The following is a 14,339-nucleotide window of genomic DNA, read 5'->3' on the forward strand; positions in this document are numbered from 1 at the left end:
GAAACGTATACAGTCGGATCTTAAATTTAAGACCGTCTTAAGATGAGCATCTTATGAAGCAATACAGAGCCGTATTAGCATCTTAAGATATTACTTAAGACGATCTTGAAATAAGAACAGGCTATGAATACCGGCTCAGAGACCTTAGGCCGGTTCTACAATCAGTCGTATGTCGTAGTCGGATGTCGGAACGCAGCCGATGGTCCAATGAGGAAAATTCGTTTTCGAAAAAGTTTTCGATTTTGCAACTGTCTCTATGTAAGCTGAGATATTTTGCAAAACATTTTCTTGACAAGGACAAAATATTTTTAAGAAGGGTAATTTTATTGTAAGACCACTAAGTATATAATTTTATATAATAAATAGAATTACAAGAATGAGTATTACACCTTGCACCAAGTTTTGAATGCACTTGCTTGAGGATTATAAAGATTTTAGCAAATATTCTTTCATTATATATTTCAGTTGATTTTGTATGTATTATGAAAACCTTTCTCATAAAAACATCGTGTAGACATTTCAAATTTTACGTTTCTCTGTTTTGTATTTTAGACTATATAATACCAATGATGTTTTAGTGTTATCTAGAAACTTTTTTGAAAATTTGAAACGTTTCTGAAATACTTATATTTAGTTTTGTGTTATGTGGGCATTTGTCTGAAGAAATAAAGAAGACAATTTTAAAAGATAAACTTACAATTATCTAGTTATTAACTATTTTACATAAGACGTAAATGCACAACATTAAAAAAATTAATAACTATATATTACAGAATGACTCCTATCATTCTAATTGACAGATTTTCTTCATTTTTTATTACGCTTTCGATGGAGAGTTGGAGAAAAACTTGAAAAAATTAAGGTCGATTAATTTAATTATTTTCAAGTGTAGTCCGCCTTTTGGCGTTAATATGAGTGCTTTAGGATCGTTTACGTAGGGTATTGGAGTTTTCTCGCAAGTCTCGACTTTGTAGTTTCGTAGTATCTTTACAAGTCCAACTTTACTCTGATAAACAGCGAAACGCGCTCCTGAAAATAAAAGAACGATTATGATGTAAATTTGATTAAAGTTTTCGATCAAAAGTACTTTCATTTGGAAAATATGTAACAAATTAAAATATGTTTCGATTAAAAACTTTTCTGCGTGGAAGGAAATGAAAAGGGATATTTCAAATTATTTCACTATACCAATGCAATTCCTTGGCCCGTCGCCAAAAGGTAGATAAGCCATCGGGTGCCTGCTTCGCACAGTTTCTTCATTAAATCTTTCTGGATCGAAGACATCTGGCTTTGGATAAATATCCGGATCTCGATGAATCGCGTAAATGGGAATCCATACCTTTTGACCTTTCGGTATATTAACTTTAGTACCATCGAAAGTATAACTCGATGTGGACTCTCTCATAAGCATTGGCCCCGGCGGATATTTTCGTAATGTTTCTATATGCATTAAGAATAGTGTTAAATTATGAAAATATTGAAAAACTACAATTAGATTGAAGTTTACTGGCAATGATATCATATTACAATATCGCTGAAAAAAAAATATAGCATATATTATTCTTCAAACGGCATACCTTTGAAAACTTTATCTAAATAATCCATTTTTTTATATTATCGTATGTTAAGTCTCTACCATGTTTTGCATACATCTCATCAATTTCTTCACGCAGATTATCTTGTATTTTCTGATTTAATGCTAACTCGTAGAGCACATTGCTAATAGTCGCCGACGAAGTTTCAAAGCCAGCAGCGAAAAATACGAACGCTTGAGCAGCTATTAAACTATCTGTCAAATCTAAAATATCATCTTTTATTAATATATCAATATATTAATTTAATGTTGTTTGAAATTAGCTAACCCAGATAGCTAAACCTGCGCAGACAGATTCTAAGCAGAGCTTGCAGTAAATTTTCATGTCTGAAGGACAACAATTTTCATACAGAAGCTGCTTTATCAGACGATGTTGTCAAACTGTTACCAGAAATATGACAGAATCTGTTTACATTGCCTGTCAGTAGGCTCTGTCCGCGCGGTTTCTGTTGCCAATCTGCGTTCTGATTATGTTAGCAGACTTTACTAAGGGTGCCGTCCCATGCAGGACGGAATTTCGGAAAACGGAATCTCGGAATCATTCTGATTGGTTAGCCCCATGGGGCACAGTACAAGCCCCATGAGGCTAACCAATCAGAATGATTCCGAGATTCCGTTTTCCGAAATTCCGTCCTGCATGGGACGGCACCCTAACAGAACATAAGGGACGCAGTTAATGTCAGTCTGCTGACATGTTTTGATCTAATCTGTTATCAATCTGTCGACATACACTGCTATCCTTTTGTTTACTGGGTAATCACTTAACAATTTATATATGTATATAATTTTATTATTTTCAAAGTTATATTATGTTCAACCGGCAATTATTGTCGGCCGTACTACGGCTGTAATAAAGAAGTCGCTATGAAAGTAAAAGTCAACTTTATTTTAATATGATTTATAAATGTACTTTTAGACACATGAAAACTCGTATGATTTTTCCATGTAAAATATAGTCCTATGGCGGATAAAAGTATAATATATAAACATACATACCAATATCGCCCAATTTATCTGGATGTTTCTTTAATTCGCGCAAAATATCAATGAAATCATTTCTAGTAATATTATTCGTTTCCCTGTAGTCCATGGTCTCCACGATAACGCGTGTGAAGAATTTGGTGGTTTCTGTTTGCGGTAGGACGTATGATGCGAACAATTTGTAAAGCCACGGAAACATTTGTCTCATTCTCATTCGTATTATACCAGTCGGATTGAATACTTTTCTTCCCATCTTGCGAAATTCACTGTCTTCGTCCGACAAAGCGTTCATCTCGATGCCGAAGGCGCAGCTGCCGATAACGTCGGTCGTATATTTGGCCGTCAACTCGCGGCACTCGACAGGTTTATTTTCGCTCACTACTTTTTCTATGTATTGGACAAGGTGGTCAGCACATTCTGATATTAAAGAGAACATCTCCTTTAGTTTACCGGATGTAAAAACAGGTGACAGATTCATTCTCAACGGTCGCCATCTCTTCGGCTCCAAATGGAAAAGATTTTGCGACAACGGATCGGCCTGTGACAAGAAAGTTTTGTAATCAAGTAAATTTAACTCAAAATTAAATTCTACTAACTTACAGAAACTTGCATAAGTCTCTTGGAGTCTACATCTCGCATTTTTTAATAAGTATTATTATACGAAATTATACAAGTATATATGAATCTTTTTAAAACAGATGCGACATGTGTGTTTTGTTTATATTTTCTTTGGATATATGTATTTAAATATAATAGCTTAAAATATTCTCACCTTTTCGGAAGTGGGCATTCCTCTGTTAGCAAATACGGAGAAATCTTTGATAAGGACATCCTTAATTAAATCTAGATCTTGTATAACAAGAACTGGAGTTTTTCTATCGAATATCCCAATCATTGGTTCATCTTTGTAGGTGTTATACATTTCTGCCAAATAATCGCCCACGTACACTGAGGAAAAAAATTGGTTATACGGACTAAATTTGTATAGTTGTTGATCCAATGATTGATTCAACAATAATTAAGTTGCACTAAAAAAGGTATAGTTCATTCATGTCAACCATCAACATTTTTTAAATCAAGAATTAGTTAATTCAACTAATGTTAGTTGAACGTATCGGACTAAATATTTTAGTTAGATGAACACATTTTTCAACAAATTTTTTTCTCAGTGTATGTTTTATTAAGCATAACGTCTTTAAAATTACCCAGCCACGGTATCGGTCGTGGACCACGAACGCCACGTGACTTCCAAAAGTCATAACTTGACGTGAGGAAATAATAAAGAGCGAGAATTACGATGGCGATGCCGCACAGGATTTCGAAGGGTTCCATTGTCCAGCAGTCGTCGATTAGTTATTACGAATATTCTTTACTGAAGAAAAGGAAGGAGATCGTTTGTGTTATATAAACCTTCGTCTTGTTGAAATTATAAATTTGGATGAAATTTAATCAAAATTTATCTTAAACAAAACATGAGTTTATATTGGATTTGAGGAATATTATTTTAAATAAATATTGATTTAAATAATATGTATTTGTATTTAACTTAGCATGTCATCTGAAGATCGTATCGAAGTATCGAAGAAACGTTCCTTTAGTTGTAAACCATTTAAAATATTTATGTGGATTATTAGTAATATTGATATTGATAGTTTCAATTATTTAACTTTGTTCATATATTAACTGTTACGTTGATATTAATTTGATACCGTATTCTGGTATCACAGATATTTTCTTCGTATTGTATATATTAGTACCAAGTATCTCATTTCCGATATTTTGCAACCGACGATTTAATAACTGATTTACACTCAAATGTTATTAAGAAGTTATTACATAAGTCTCGTATTTTTCATGATGCTAGGGGTGACAAATAATACAGGTAATCTAAGTTTGTCCGGGAAAAGACGCTAGAACGAATTAATATTTGTACAAATGCGCAACCACGTTGCGTCATCAGAATTGAGAAATAACTGAAAGAAGGAAAAAGTATAGGCAATTAAAATATTATATATATACCTCAATATAGCATGCTTGAATACATAAGTGTTACGTTCCGATATCATTCAAATCTTTTTGAAATTTAAAGGCGTAGAATTTATCTCCGACTAAAACAAATGAAATTTCTCGATAAATTCAATTCGATGACCACTCGATGTTTGTTTATCTTTTACTTCATCGATTGTCACTTATAAATCGATAAAGAAAGTTCATCGTTTTCGCAAGAAAGTTTAGCGCTTAAATCCAAGCCCGTCGTCGACCTCGACCTCGTGCATCTGACAGCGCAGTGGAGATAAAGTAGGAGAGGTATAGCGGTCACAGACACGTCAACGTTACTTTGATGACGATTATTCAATGCGAGAACGAATGACTGAATGCACACACACATATTGTAACGCGCGCACGTTCGATGTAAAATAAAGGAAGTAAACCATTGTTCAGGAATTGAGAGACTTGCTGATAACGTCCGATCTGCAACGCACGATGTAACACTTCAGAGATAATGATACGTTTATCAATACGATCGATATCGTTTTATTTTTCGCAATGTTTCGGTAAGGAGAAAATATCGCGAGATCGATTCCTCTCCGCTAGTGACTCCGGTGGGCGGTTTCTTCGCTGATGATGATGATGAATGCAATGGGAGTGCGATGAAGTAATTTCTTTCAACACATATTCGAGGATAAAATTACAGAATTTGTTTCTTCTTTTTTTTCTGAAATTTGATGTTGGTACAAGCGACGGACATGACATACCTGAACGCGGATGGCGGTGCGATGTAATTGCATTCGTCATATATTGCGTTGTACATCAGCTCGCGTCAGCCCGTAAACGCGAACTTTTGTAGGCTTGTACTAGCTCACGCGACGGTGTAAAGGCCTCCGCACAATGAAAAATATAAGGAACAAGGAACAGATATTAGCGATTAGGAATAAGAAATCAGGAATAAAGCTGGTGTAGCATTGATACACGGCTTTCCGATAGGTTAAAAATCTATTACCTGTGTTATTCCTGTTTCTGATGCCTGTCATTTTCATCGTGCATTCAACTTTATTCTTGATTCTTTAGTCCTAATCGCTAATATCTGTTCCTTATATTTTTCATTGTGCGGGAGGCCTTAACTGGTGGTAATTCAACTAACCGTCTAGATCGTGCGAAATTATAAGCGCGGACGCTCCAAAGCGAGGAGAGGTATGTGAGTCACAATGAATTGTGGAAACGGTTTCTGCAAGATTTATCTCCCTTCTTCGCATCTAGTGTGTGTTATCGTGACTCTGCAAGTAGCGATACTCGGAAAAGTCGATTGGATAACATCATGTTACACCTAATATACATATGTATGTTAACATGCGGATTTCGGTGCTGAGCTTTTGACCGTTTTGTTTAATCATATTGCAAATAAATGCATCGATTAAGTTAAATATAGTGAGAACATTTTCCTTAGATGATTTATTCTATCCTTTTTTCGGTTGTACAATTAGCCGCAATTGACCGAAATATAATGCGAAAGGAATTACAGGACCTTGTTAAAGAGCGAGAGAGAACAGAAATCGCGGATATTAATTTTGGGGTAATGAAAGACGCGATCTCGAACGTAGTGCTAATATCGACGACGAAGTTTCAAAACCAGCAATGAAATATCCTGTATGCTTGTGGAAATTATTAAACTATCTGTCAAATGTAATCTGAAACGTAATTTTTTCAAATTATAAATAATTTATTTTATTAGAAAAATTAATAATTTAACAAAGCATATGTAATAAATTTATTATTTTTAAATGTATTTTTCTCTTATGATCTGAAGAAGACCCAGTAAGGTCGAAAACGTATGTAGTGTCGGATCTTAAATTTAAAGACCGTCTCAAGTACAATCTTAAGATGTTATGAAGCAATACAGAGCCGTATTAGCATCTTAAGATATTACTTAAGACGGTCTTGAAATAAGAACAGCCTATGAATATGGCTTCAGAGACCTTAGCATAGCGTTACAATATAAATATCTCATATCTATATACGTCTTGGATATGTGAAAATGTCCAATGTTTTTGTTACAAAACGTTTATGAAAGGTTTCACAAACATCTAAAGATTCTGCAACTGTCTCTATATAAGCTGAGATATTTTGCAAAACATTTTCTTGACAAGGACAAAATATTTGTAAGAAGGGTAATTTTATTATAAGACTACTAAGTATATAATTTTTTATAATAAATAGAATTACAAGAATAAGTATTACACCTTTCACCAAGTTTTGAATGCACTTGCTTGAGGATTATAAAGATTTTAGCAAATATTCTGTTATTATATATATTTCAGTTGATTTGTATGTATATTATGAAAACCTTTCTCATAAAAACATCGTGTAGACATTTCAAATTTTATGTTTCTTTGTTTTGTATTTTAGACTATAACCAATGACGTTTTAGTGTTATATAGAAACTTTTGAAAATTTAAAACGTTTCTGAAATACTTATATTTAGTTTTGTGTTATGTGGGCGTTTATCTGAAGAAATAAAGAAGATAATTTTAAAAGATTACATATATTATTAAGATAAGTAACAGTATAAACTTACAATTATCTAATTATTAACTATTTTACATAAGATGTAAATGCACAACAACATTAAAAAAATTAATAACTATTACAGCGGAAACAATGACTTCTATCATTGTTCTAATTCTAATTAACAGATTTTTTCACGCTTTTTATTACGCTTTCTGTGAAGAGTTCGAGAAAAATTTGAAAAAATTAAGGTCGATTAATTTTAGTTATTTTCAAGTGTAGTCCGCCTTTTGGCGCTAATATGCGTGCTTTAGGATCGTTTACGTAGGGTATTGGAGTTTTCTCGCAAGTCTCAACTTTATAATTTTGTAGTATCTTTACAAGTCCAACTTTACTCTGATAAACAGCGAAACGCGCTCCTGAAAATAAAAGAACCATTATGATGTAAATTTGATTAAAGTTCTCGACCAAAAGTACTTTCATTTGGAAAATATGTAACAAATTAAAAATATGTTTCGATTAAAAACTTTTCTGCGTGGAAGGAAATGAAAAGGGATATTTCAAATTATTTCACTATACCAATGCAATTCCTTGGCCCGTCGCCAAAAGGTAGATAAGCCATCGGGTGCCTGCTTCGCACAGTTTCTTCATCAAATCTTTCTGGATCGAAGACATCTGGCTTTGGATAAATATCCGGATCTCGCTGAATCGCGTAAATGGGAATCCATACTTTTTGACTTTTCGGTATACTAACGTTGATACCATCGAAAGTATAACTTGACATAGATTCTCTCCTAAGTAATGTCGCTGGCGGATATTTTCGTAATGTTTCTATATGCATTGAGAATAGTGTTAAATTATGAAAATATTGAAAAACTACAATTAGATTGAAGTTTACTGGCAATGATATGATATTACAATATCGCTGAAAAAAATATAGCATATATTATTCTTCAAACGACATACCTTTGAAAACTTTATCTAAATAATCCATTTTTTTTATATTATCGTATGTTAAGTCTCTACCATGTTTTTTATAGACCTCGTCAATTTCTTCACGTAAATTGTCTTGTACTATTTGATTTAATGCTAACTCATAGAGCGCATTGCTAATAGTTGTCGACGAAGTTTCAAAGCCAGCAGCGAAAAATACGAACGCTTGGGCAGCTATTAAACTATCTGTCAAATCTAAAATGTAATTTATTTATTACCATTTAATTCTTTATTAGATTATATAATCACTCAACAATTCACACACATAATAAATTCATTACTTTCAAAGTTATATTATGTTAAAATTCAACAATAAAGAACAAATTGTTGTTATAAAAGTAAAAGTTAACTTTACTTTATTGTGATTTATAAAATTATTTAAACTAGTGTCCAAACTGGTATGGTATTGCTATGTGAAAGATAGTCCCATGACAGATAAAAGAAATATATAGATATATAGATACATACCAATATCGCCTAATTTATCTGGATGTTTCTTTAATTCGCGCAACACATCAACGAAATCGTGTCTAGTGATATTATTCGTTTCTCTGTAGTCCATAGTCTCCACGATAACACGCGTGAAAAATTTACTGACTTCTGTTTGCGGTAGGACGTACGCGGACAATTCGTAAAGCCACGGAAACATTTGTCTCATTCTGAATCGTAATGTATTTTTCCAAGACGGTTTAAATATTTCTCTTCCCATCTTGCGAAATTCACTGTCTTCGTCCGACAAAGCGTTCATCTCGATGCCGAAGGCGCAGGTACCGATAACGTCAGTCGTATATTTGGCCGTCAACTCGCGGCACTCGACAGGTTTATTTTCGCTCACTACTTTTTCCATGTATTGGACTAGGTGGTCAGCACATTCTGATATTAAAGAGAACATTTCCTTTAGTTTACCGGATGTAAAAACAGGCGACAGTCTCATTCTCAACGGTCGCCACCTCTTCGGCTCCAAAAGGGCAAGATTTTGCGACAGCGGATCGGCCTGTGACAAAGAAAGTATTGTAATCAAGTAAATTTAACTCAAAATCAAATTTTACTAACTTACAGAAACTTGCATAAGTCTCTGGAAGTCTACATCTCGCATTTTTTAATAAGTCTTATTATACGAAAATTATACAAGTATATATGTATCTTTTTAAAACAGATGCGACATGTGTGTTTTGTTTATATTTTCTTTGGATATGTGTATTTAAATATAATAGCTTAAAATATTCTCACCTTTTCGGAAATGGGTATTTCTCTAGTAGCAAATACGAGGAAATCTTTGATAAGGACATCCTTAATTAAATCTAGATCTTGTATAACAAGAACTGGTGTTTTTCTATCGAATATCCCAATCATTGGTTCATCTTTATAGGTGTTATACATTTCTGTCAAATAATCGCCCACGGATGTTTTAGTAAGCATAACGTCTTTAAAATTACCCAGCCCCGGTATTGGTCGTGGACCACGAACGCCACGTGACTTCCAAAAGTCATAACTTGATGTGAGGAAATAATAAAGAGCGAGAATTACGACGGCGATGCCGCACAGGATTTCGAAGGGTTCCATTGTCCAGCAGTCGTCGATTAGTTATTACGAATATTCTTTACTGAAAGAAAAGGAAGAAGATTGTTTTGTTTTATAAACCTTCGTCTTGTTGAAATTATAAATTTGGATGAAATTTAATCAAAATTTATCTTAAGCAAAACGAGTTTATATTAGATTTGATGAATATTATTCTTAAATAAATATTGATTTAAATAATATGTATTTTGTATTTAACTTAGCATGTCATCTGAAGATCGTATCGAAGTATCGAAGAAACGTTCCTTTAGTTGTAAACCATTTAAAATATTCATGTCGATTATTAGTAATATTGATATTGATAGTTTCAATTATTCAACTTTGTTCATATATTAACTGTTACGTTGATATTAATTTGATACCGTATTCTGGTATCACAGATATTTTCTTTGTATTGTATATGTTAGTACCAAGTATCTCATTTCCAATATTTTGCAACCGACGATTTAATAACTGATTTACACTCAAATGTTATTAAGAAGTTATTACATTAGTCTCGTATCTTTCATGATGCTAGAGGTGACAGATAATACAAGTAATCTAAGTTCGTCCGGGAAAAGACGCTATAGAACGAATTAATATTTGTACAAATGCACAACCATGTTGTGTCATCAGAGTTGAGAAATAACTGAAAGAAGGAAAAAGTATGGGCAATTACCTCAATATAGCATGCTGAATACATAAGTGTTACGTTCCGATCATTCAAATCTTTTTGAAATCTAAAGGCGTAAAATTTATCTCCGACTAAACAAATGAAATTTCTCGATAAATTCAATTCGATGACCACTCGATGATTGTTTATCTTTCACTTCATCGATTGTCACTTATAAATCGAGAAAGAAAGTTTAGCGCTTAAATCCGAACATCTCATGCATCTGGCAGCGCAGTGGAGATAAAGTAGGAGAGGTATAGCGGTCACACAGACACGTCAATATTACTTTCATGACGATTATTCAATGCGAGAACGAATGATTGAATGCACACACACGTATGTAACGCGCGCACGTTCGATGTAAAATAAACGAAGTAAACCATTGTTCAGGAATTGAGAGACTTGCTGATAACGTCCGATCTGCAACGCACGATGTAACACTTCAGAGATAATGATACGTTTATCAATACGATCGATATCGTTTTATTTTTTGCGGTGTTTCGGTAAGGAGAAAATATCGCGAGATCGATTCCACACCGGTGGGCGGTTTCTTCGCTGATGATGATGATAAATGGGAGTGCGATGAAGTAACTTCTTTCAACACATGGCATATTTGAGGATAAAATTACATAATTTGTTTTTTTTTTCTGAAATTTGATTTTGGTACAAGCGACGGACGTGACATACCTGAACGCGGATGGCGGTATAATTGCGATTTAATTGCATCTGCCATATACTGCGTCGTGCATCAGCTCGCGTCAGTCTGTAAGTGCGAATTTATACTATCGACGGTGTACTGGAGGTAATTCAACTATCCGTCGCCGTCTAGATCGTGCCGAATTATAAGCGCGGACGCTCCAGCGCGAGAAGAGTGTACCCGTGCAAGTTCGTGAGTCACGATGAATTGTGGAAACGGTATTTGCAAGATTTATCTCCTTGCATCGCATCTAGTGCGCGTTATCGTGACTCTGCAAGTAGTGGTACTCGAAAAAGTCGATTAGATAACATCACATGTTACACCTAATATACATATACAGTATGTTAACATGCGGATTTCGGTGCTGAGCTTTTGACCGTTTTGTTTAATCATATTGCGAATAAATGCATCGATTAAGTTAAATATATAGTGAAAACGTCTTTTTTTATAATGATTTATTCTATGCTTCTTTTGGCTGTGCAATTAGCCGCAATTGAGCGGAATATAATGCGAAAGGAATTACAGAACCTTGTTAAAGAAGCGAGAGAGAACAAGAAATCGCGGATATTAATTTTGCGGTAATGAAAGACTCGATCTCGAACGTATTGCTAATATCGACGACGAAGTTTCAAAACCAGCAATGAAATATCCTGTATGCTTGTGAAGTTATTAAACTATCTGTCAAATGTAATCTGAAACGTAATTTTTTTCAAAATTATAAATAATTTAATTCTGTTAGAAAAAATAATAATTAACAAAGCATATGTAAATTTTATTATTTTTAAATGTATTTTTCTCTTAATCTGAAGGAGACCAAGTAAGGTCGAAACGTATATAGTGTCTTAAACTCGAATTTAAGACCTTCTGAAACCTACCAATGACGTTAATTGAAACTCTTTTTTTGGAACATTTAAATACTTTATTAGTGTGTTGTGTGCGTTTATCTCAAGAAATAAAGAAATTTTAAAAGATTACATATATTATTAAGATATGCAGTATAACAGCATAAACTTACAATTAAACTATCTAATTATTAACTGTTTACATATGATGTAAATGCACAGCAACATTAAAAAATTTAATAACTATTACAGCGGAAAATTGACTTTTTATAATTTTTCTAAGTCTAATTAACTTTTTCACGCTTTTTATTACGTTTCTGTGAAGAGTTCGAGAAAAATTTGAAAAAATTCCGGTCGATTAATTTTAGTTATTTTCAAGTGTAGTCCGCCTTTTGGCGCTAATATGAATGCTTTACGAGATCGTCTACAAAGGGTATTGGAGTTTTCTGCAATCTCGACTTTGTAGTTTCGTAAATCTTTACGAGCCCAACTTTACTCTGATAAACGAGCAAAATGCTCCTGAAAATAAAATAACGATCATGAATGTAAATTTGATTAAAGTTTTCGATAAAAGTATTTCATTTGAAAAATATGTAACAAATTAAATATTTTTCGATTAAAATTTTTTTCTGCCTGGAGGGAAATGAAAGGGATATTTCAAATTATTTCACTATACCAATGCAATTCCTTGGCCCGTCGCCGAAAGGTAGATAAGCCATCGGATGCCTGCTTCGCACAGCTTCCTCATTAAATCTTTCTGGATCGAAGACATCTGGCTTTGGATAAATATTAGGATCTCGATGAATCGCGTAAGTGGGAATCCATACCTTTTTTTTATATAAGAATTAGTTAATATCGAAAGTATAACTCGACGTTGACTCTCTCATAAGCATTGTCCCCGGCGGATATTTCGTAATGCGAAGCACAAATTAAGAAATAGTGTTAAATTATGGAAATATTGAAAAACTACAATTAGATCAAAATTTACTAAGCAATGATATCATGTTACAATATCGCTTAAAAAAAAACAAATAATATAGCATATATTATTCTTCATATTATTCTTCAAACGACTTACCTTTGAAAACTTTATCTAAGTAATCCATTTTTTTTTATTATCGTACGTTAAGTCTCTGCCATGTTTTGCATGGACCTCATCTATTTCTTCACGCAGATTATCTTGTATTTTCTGATTTAATGCTAACTCGTAGAGCGCGTTGCTAATAGTCGTCGATGAAGTCTCAAAGCCAGCAAGGAAAAATACGAACGCTTGAGAAGCTAATAAACTATCTGTCATACCTAAAATATCATGTTTTATTAAATCAATAATATATCAATTTAATGTTGTTTGAGATTAATTTATTTCTATTTAATTCTTTATTAGATTAGATAATCACTCAACAATTCACACATATATAAATTTATTATTTTCAAAATTATATTAAAGTTATCTTAAACTATAGTATGCAAACTGGTATGGTATTTCTATGTGAAAGATAGTCTTATGACAGAGAGAAGTAAATATGTATAAACATGCATACCGATATCGCCCAATTTATCTGGATGTTTCTTTAATTCGCGCAACATATCGATGAAATCATTTCTAGGATATTATTCGTTTCTCTGTAGTTCATGGTCTCCACGATAACGCGTAAAGAATTTGGTGGTTTCTGTTTGTGGTAGGACGTACGCGGACAATTCGTAAAGCCACGGAAACATTTGTCTGATTCTCATTCGTAATATATTTATCCAAGTCGGATTGAATACTTTTCTTCCCATCTTGCGAAATTCACTGTCTTCGTCCGACAAAGCGTTCATCTCGATGCCGAAGGCGCAGCTGCCGATAACGTCGGTCGTATATTTGGCCGTCAACTCGCGGCATTCGACAGGTTTATTTTCGCTCGTTATTTTTTCCATGTATTGGACAAGATTGTCAGCACATTCTGATATTAAAGAGAACATCTCTTTTAGTTTTACCGGATGTAAAAACAGGTGACAGATTCATTCTCAACGGTCGCCACCTCTTCGGCTCCAAAGCGAAAAGATGTTGCGACAGCGGATCGGCCTGTGACAAAGAAAGTATTGTAATCAAGTAAATTAACTCAAAATCAAATTCTACTAACTTACAGAAACTTGCATAAGTCTCTTGGAGTCTACATCTCGCATTTTTAATAAGTCTTATTATACGAAAATTATACAAGTATATTATGAATCTTTTTAAAACAGATGCGACATGTGTGTTTTATTTATATATTTTTTTAAATACGTACATATTATATATATTATATAAGTATTTAAATATAATAGCTTAAAATATTCTTACCTTTTCGGAAGTGGGTATTCCTCTGTTAGCAAATACGGAGAAATCTTTGATAAGAACATCCTTAATTAAATCCAGATCTTGTACAATAAGAACTGGTGTTTTCTAGCAAAATCCCAATCATTGGTTCATCTTTGTAGGTGTTATACATTTCTGCCAAATAATCGCCCACGGATGTT

The 14,339-nt window shown here is 33.4% G+C and overlaps 1 protein-coding gene and 2 pseudogenes across 3 annotated transcripts; all 3 read right to left on the reverse strand.

Annotated features, from left to right (window-relative positions):
- Positions 1-338: 338 nt before the first annotated feature.
- On the reverse strand, positions 339-5,658 carry LOC139786097 (probable cytochrome P450 6a13; annotated as a pseudogene).
- A 1,438-nt stretch (positions 5,659-7,096) lies between these two features.
- On the reverse strand, positions 7,097-11,250 carry LOC139786095 (probable cytochrome P450 6a13). 3 transcript variants are annotated; one of them, XM_071725254.1, is made up of 7 exons: positions 10,989-11,250; positions 10,308-10,721; positions 9,302-9,674; positions 8,540-9,065; positions 8,045-8,266; positions 7,658-7,909; positions 7,097-7,497 (listed from the first exon to the last, which is right to left on the reverse strand). In XM_071725254.1, the coding sequence occupies exons 3-7, from the start codon at positions 9,632-9,634 to the stop codon at positions 7,325-7,327; spliced, it is 1,506 nt and encodes a 501-aa protein (XP_071581355.1). In that variant the 5' UTR covers positions 9,635-9,674; positions 10,308-10,721; positions 10,989-11,250; the 3' UTR covers positions 7,097-7,324. The 3 variants fall into 3 exon arrangements, with proteins under 3 accessions (XP_071581355.1, XP_071581356.1, XP_071581354.1); XM_071725255.1 differs by lacking the exon at positions 10,308-10,721 and having other exon boundaries at positions 9,302-9,432; positions 9,508-9,674; positions 10,989-11,248; XM_071725253.1 differs by lacking the exon at positions 10,308-10,721 and having other exon boundaries at positions 10,989-11,247.
- Positions 11,251-12,318: 1,068 nt separating this feature from the next.
- LOC139786096 (cytochrome P450 6A1-like) lies at positions 12,319-14,321 on the reverse strand (annotated as a pseudogene).
- Positions 14,322-14,339: the final 18 nt, after the last annotated feature.

The sequence above is a fragment of the Temnothorax nylanderi genome, unplaced genomic scaffold (genome assembly GCF_030848795.1).
Source record: "Temnothorax nylanderi isolate EJ_2023f unplaced genomic scaffold, tnyl_v1.0 TNYL_tig0955_pilon, whole genome shotgun sequence".
Lineage (NCBI taxonomy): Eukaryota > Metazoa > Arthropoda > Insecta > Hymenoptera > Formicidae > Temnothorax > Temnothorax nylanderi.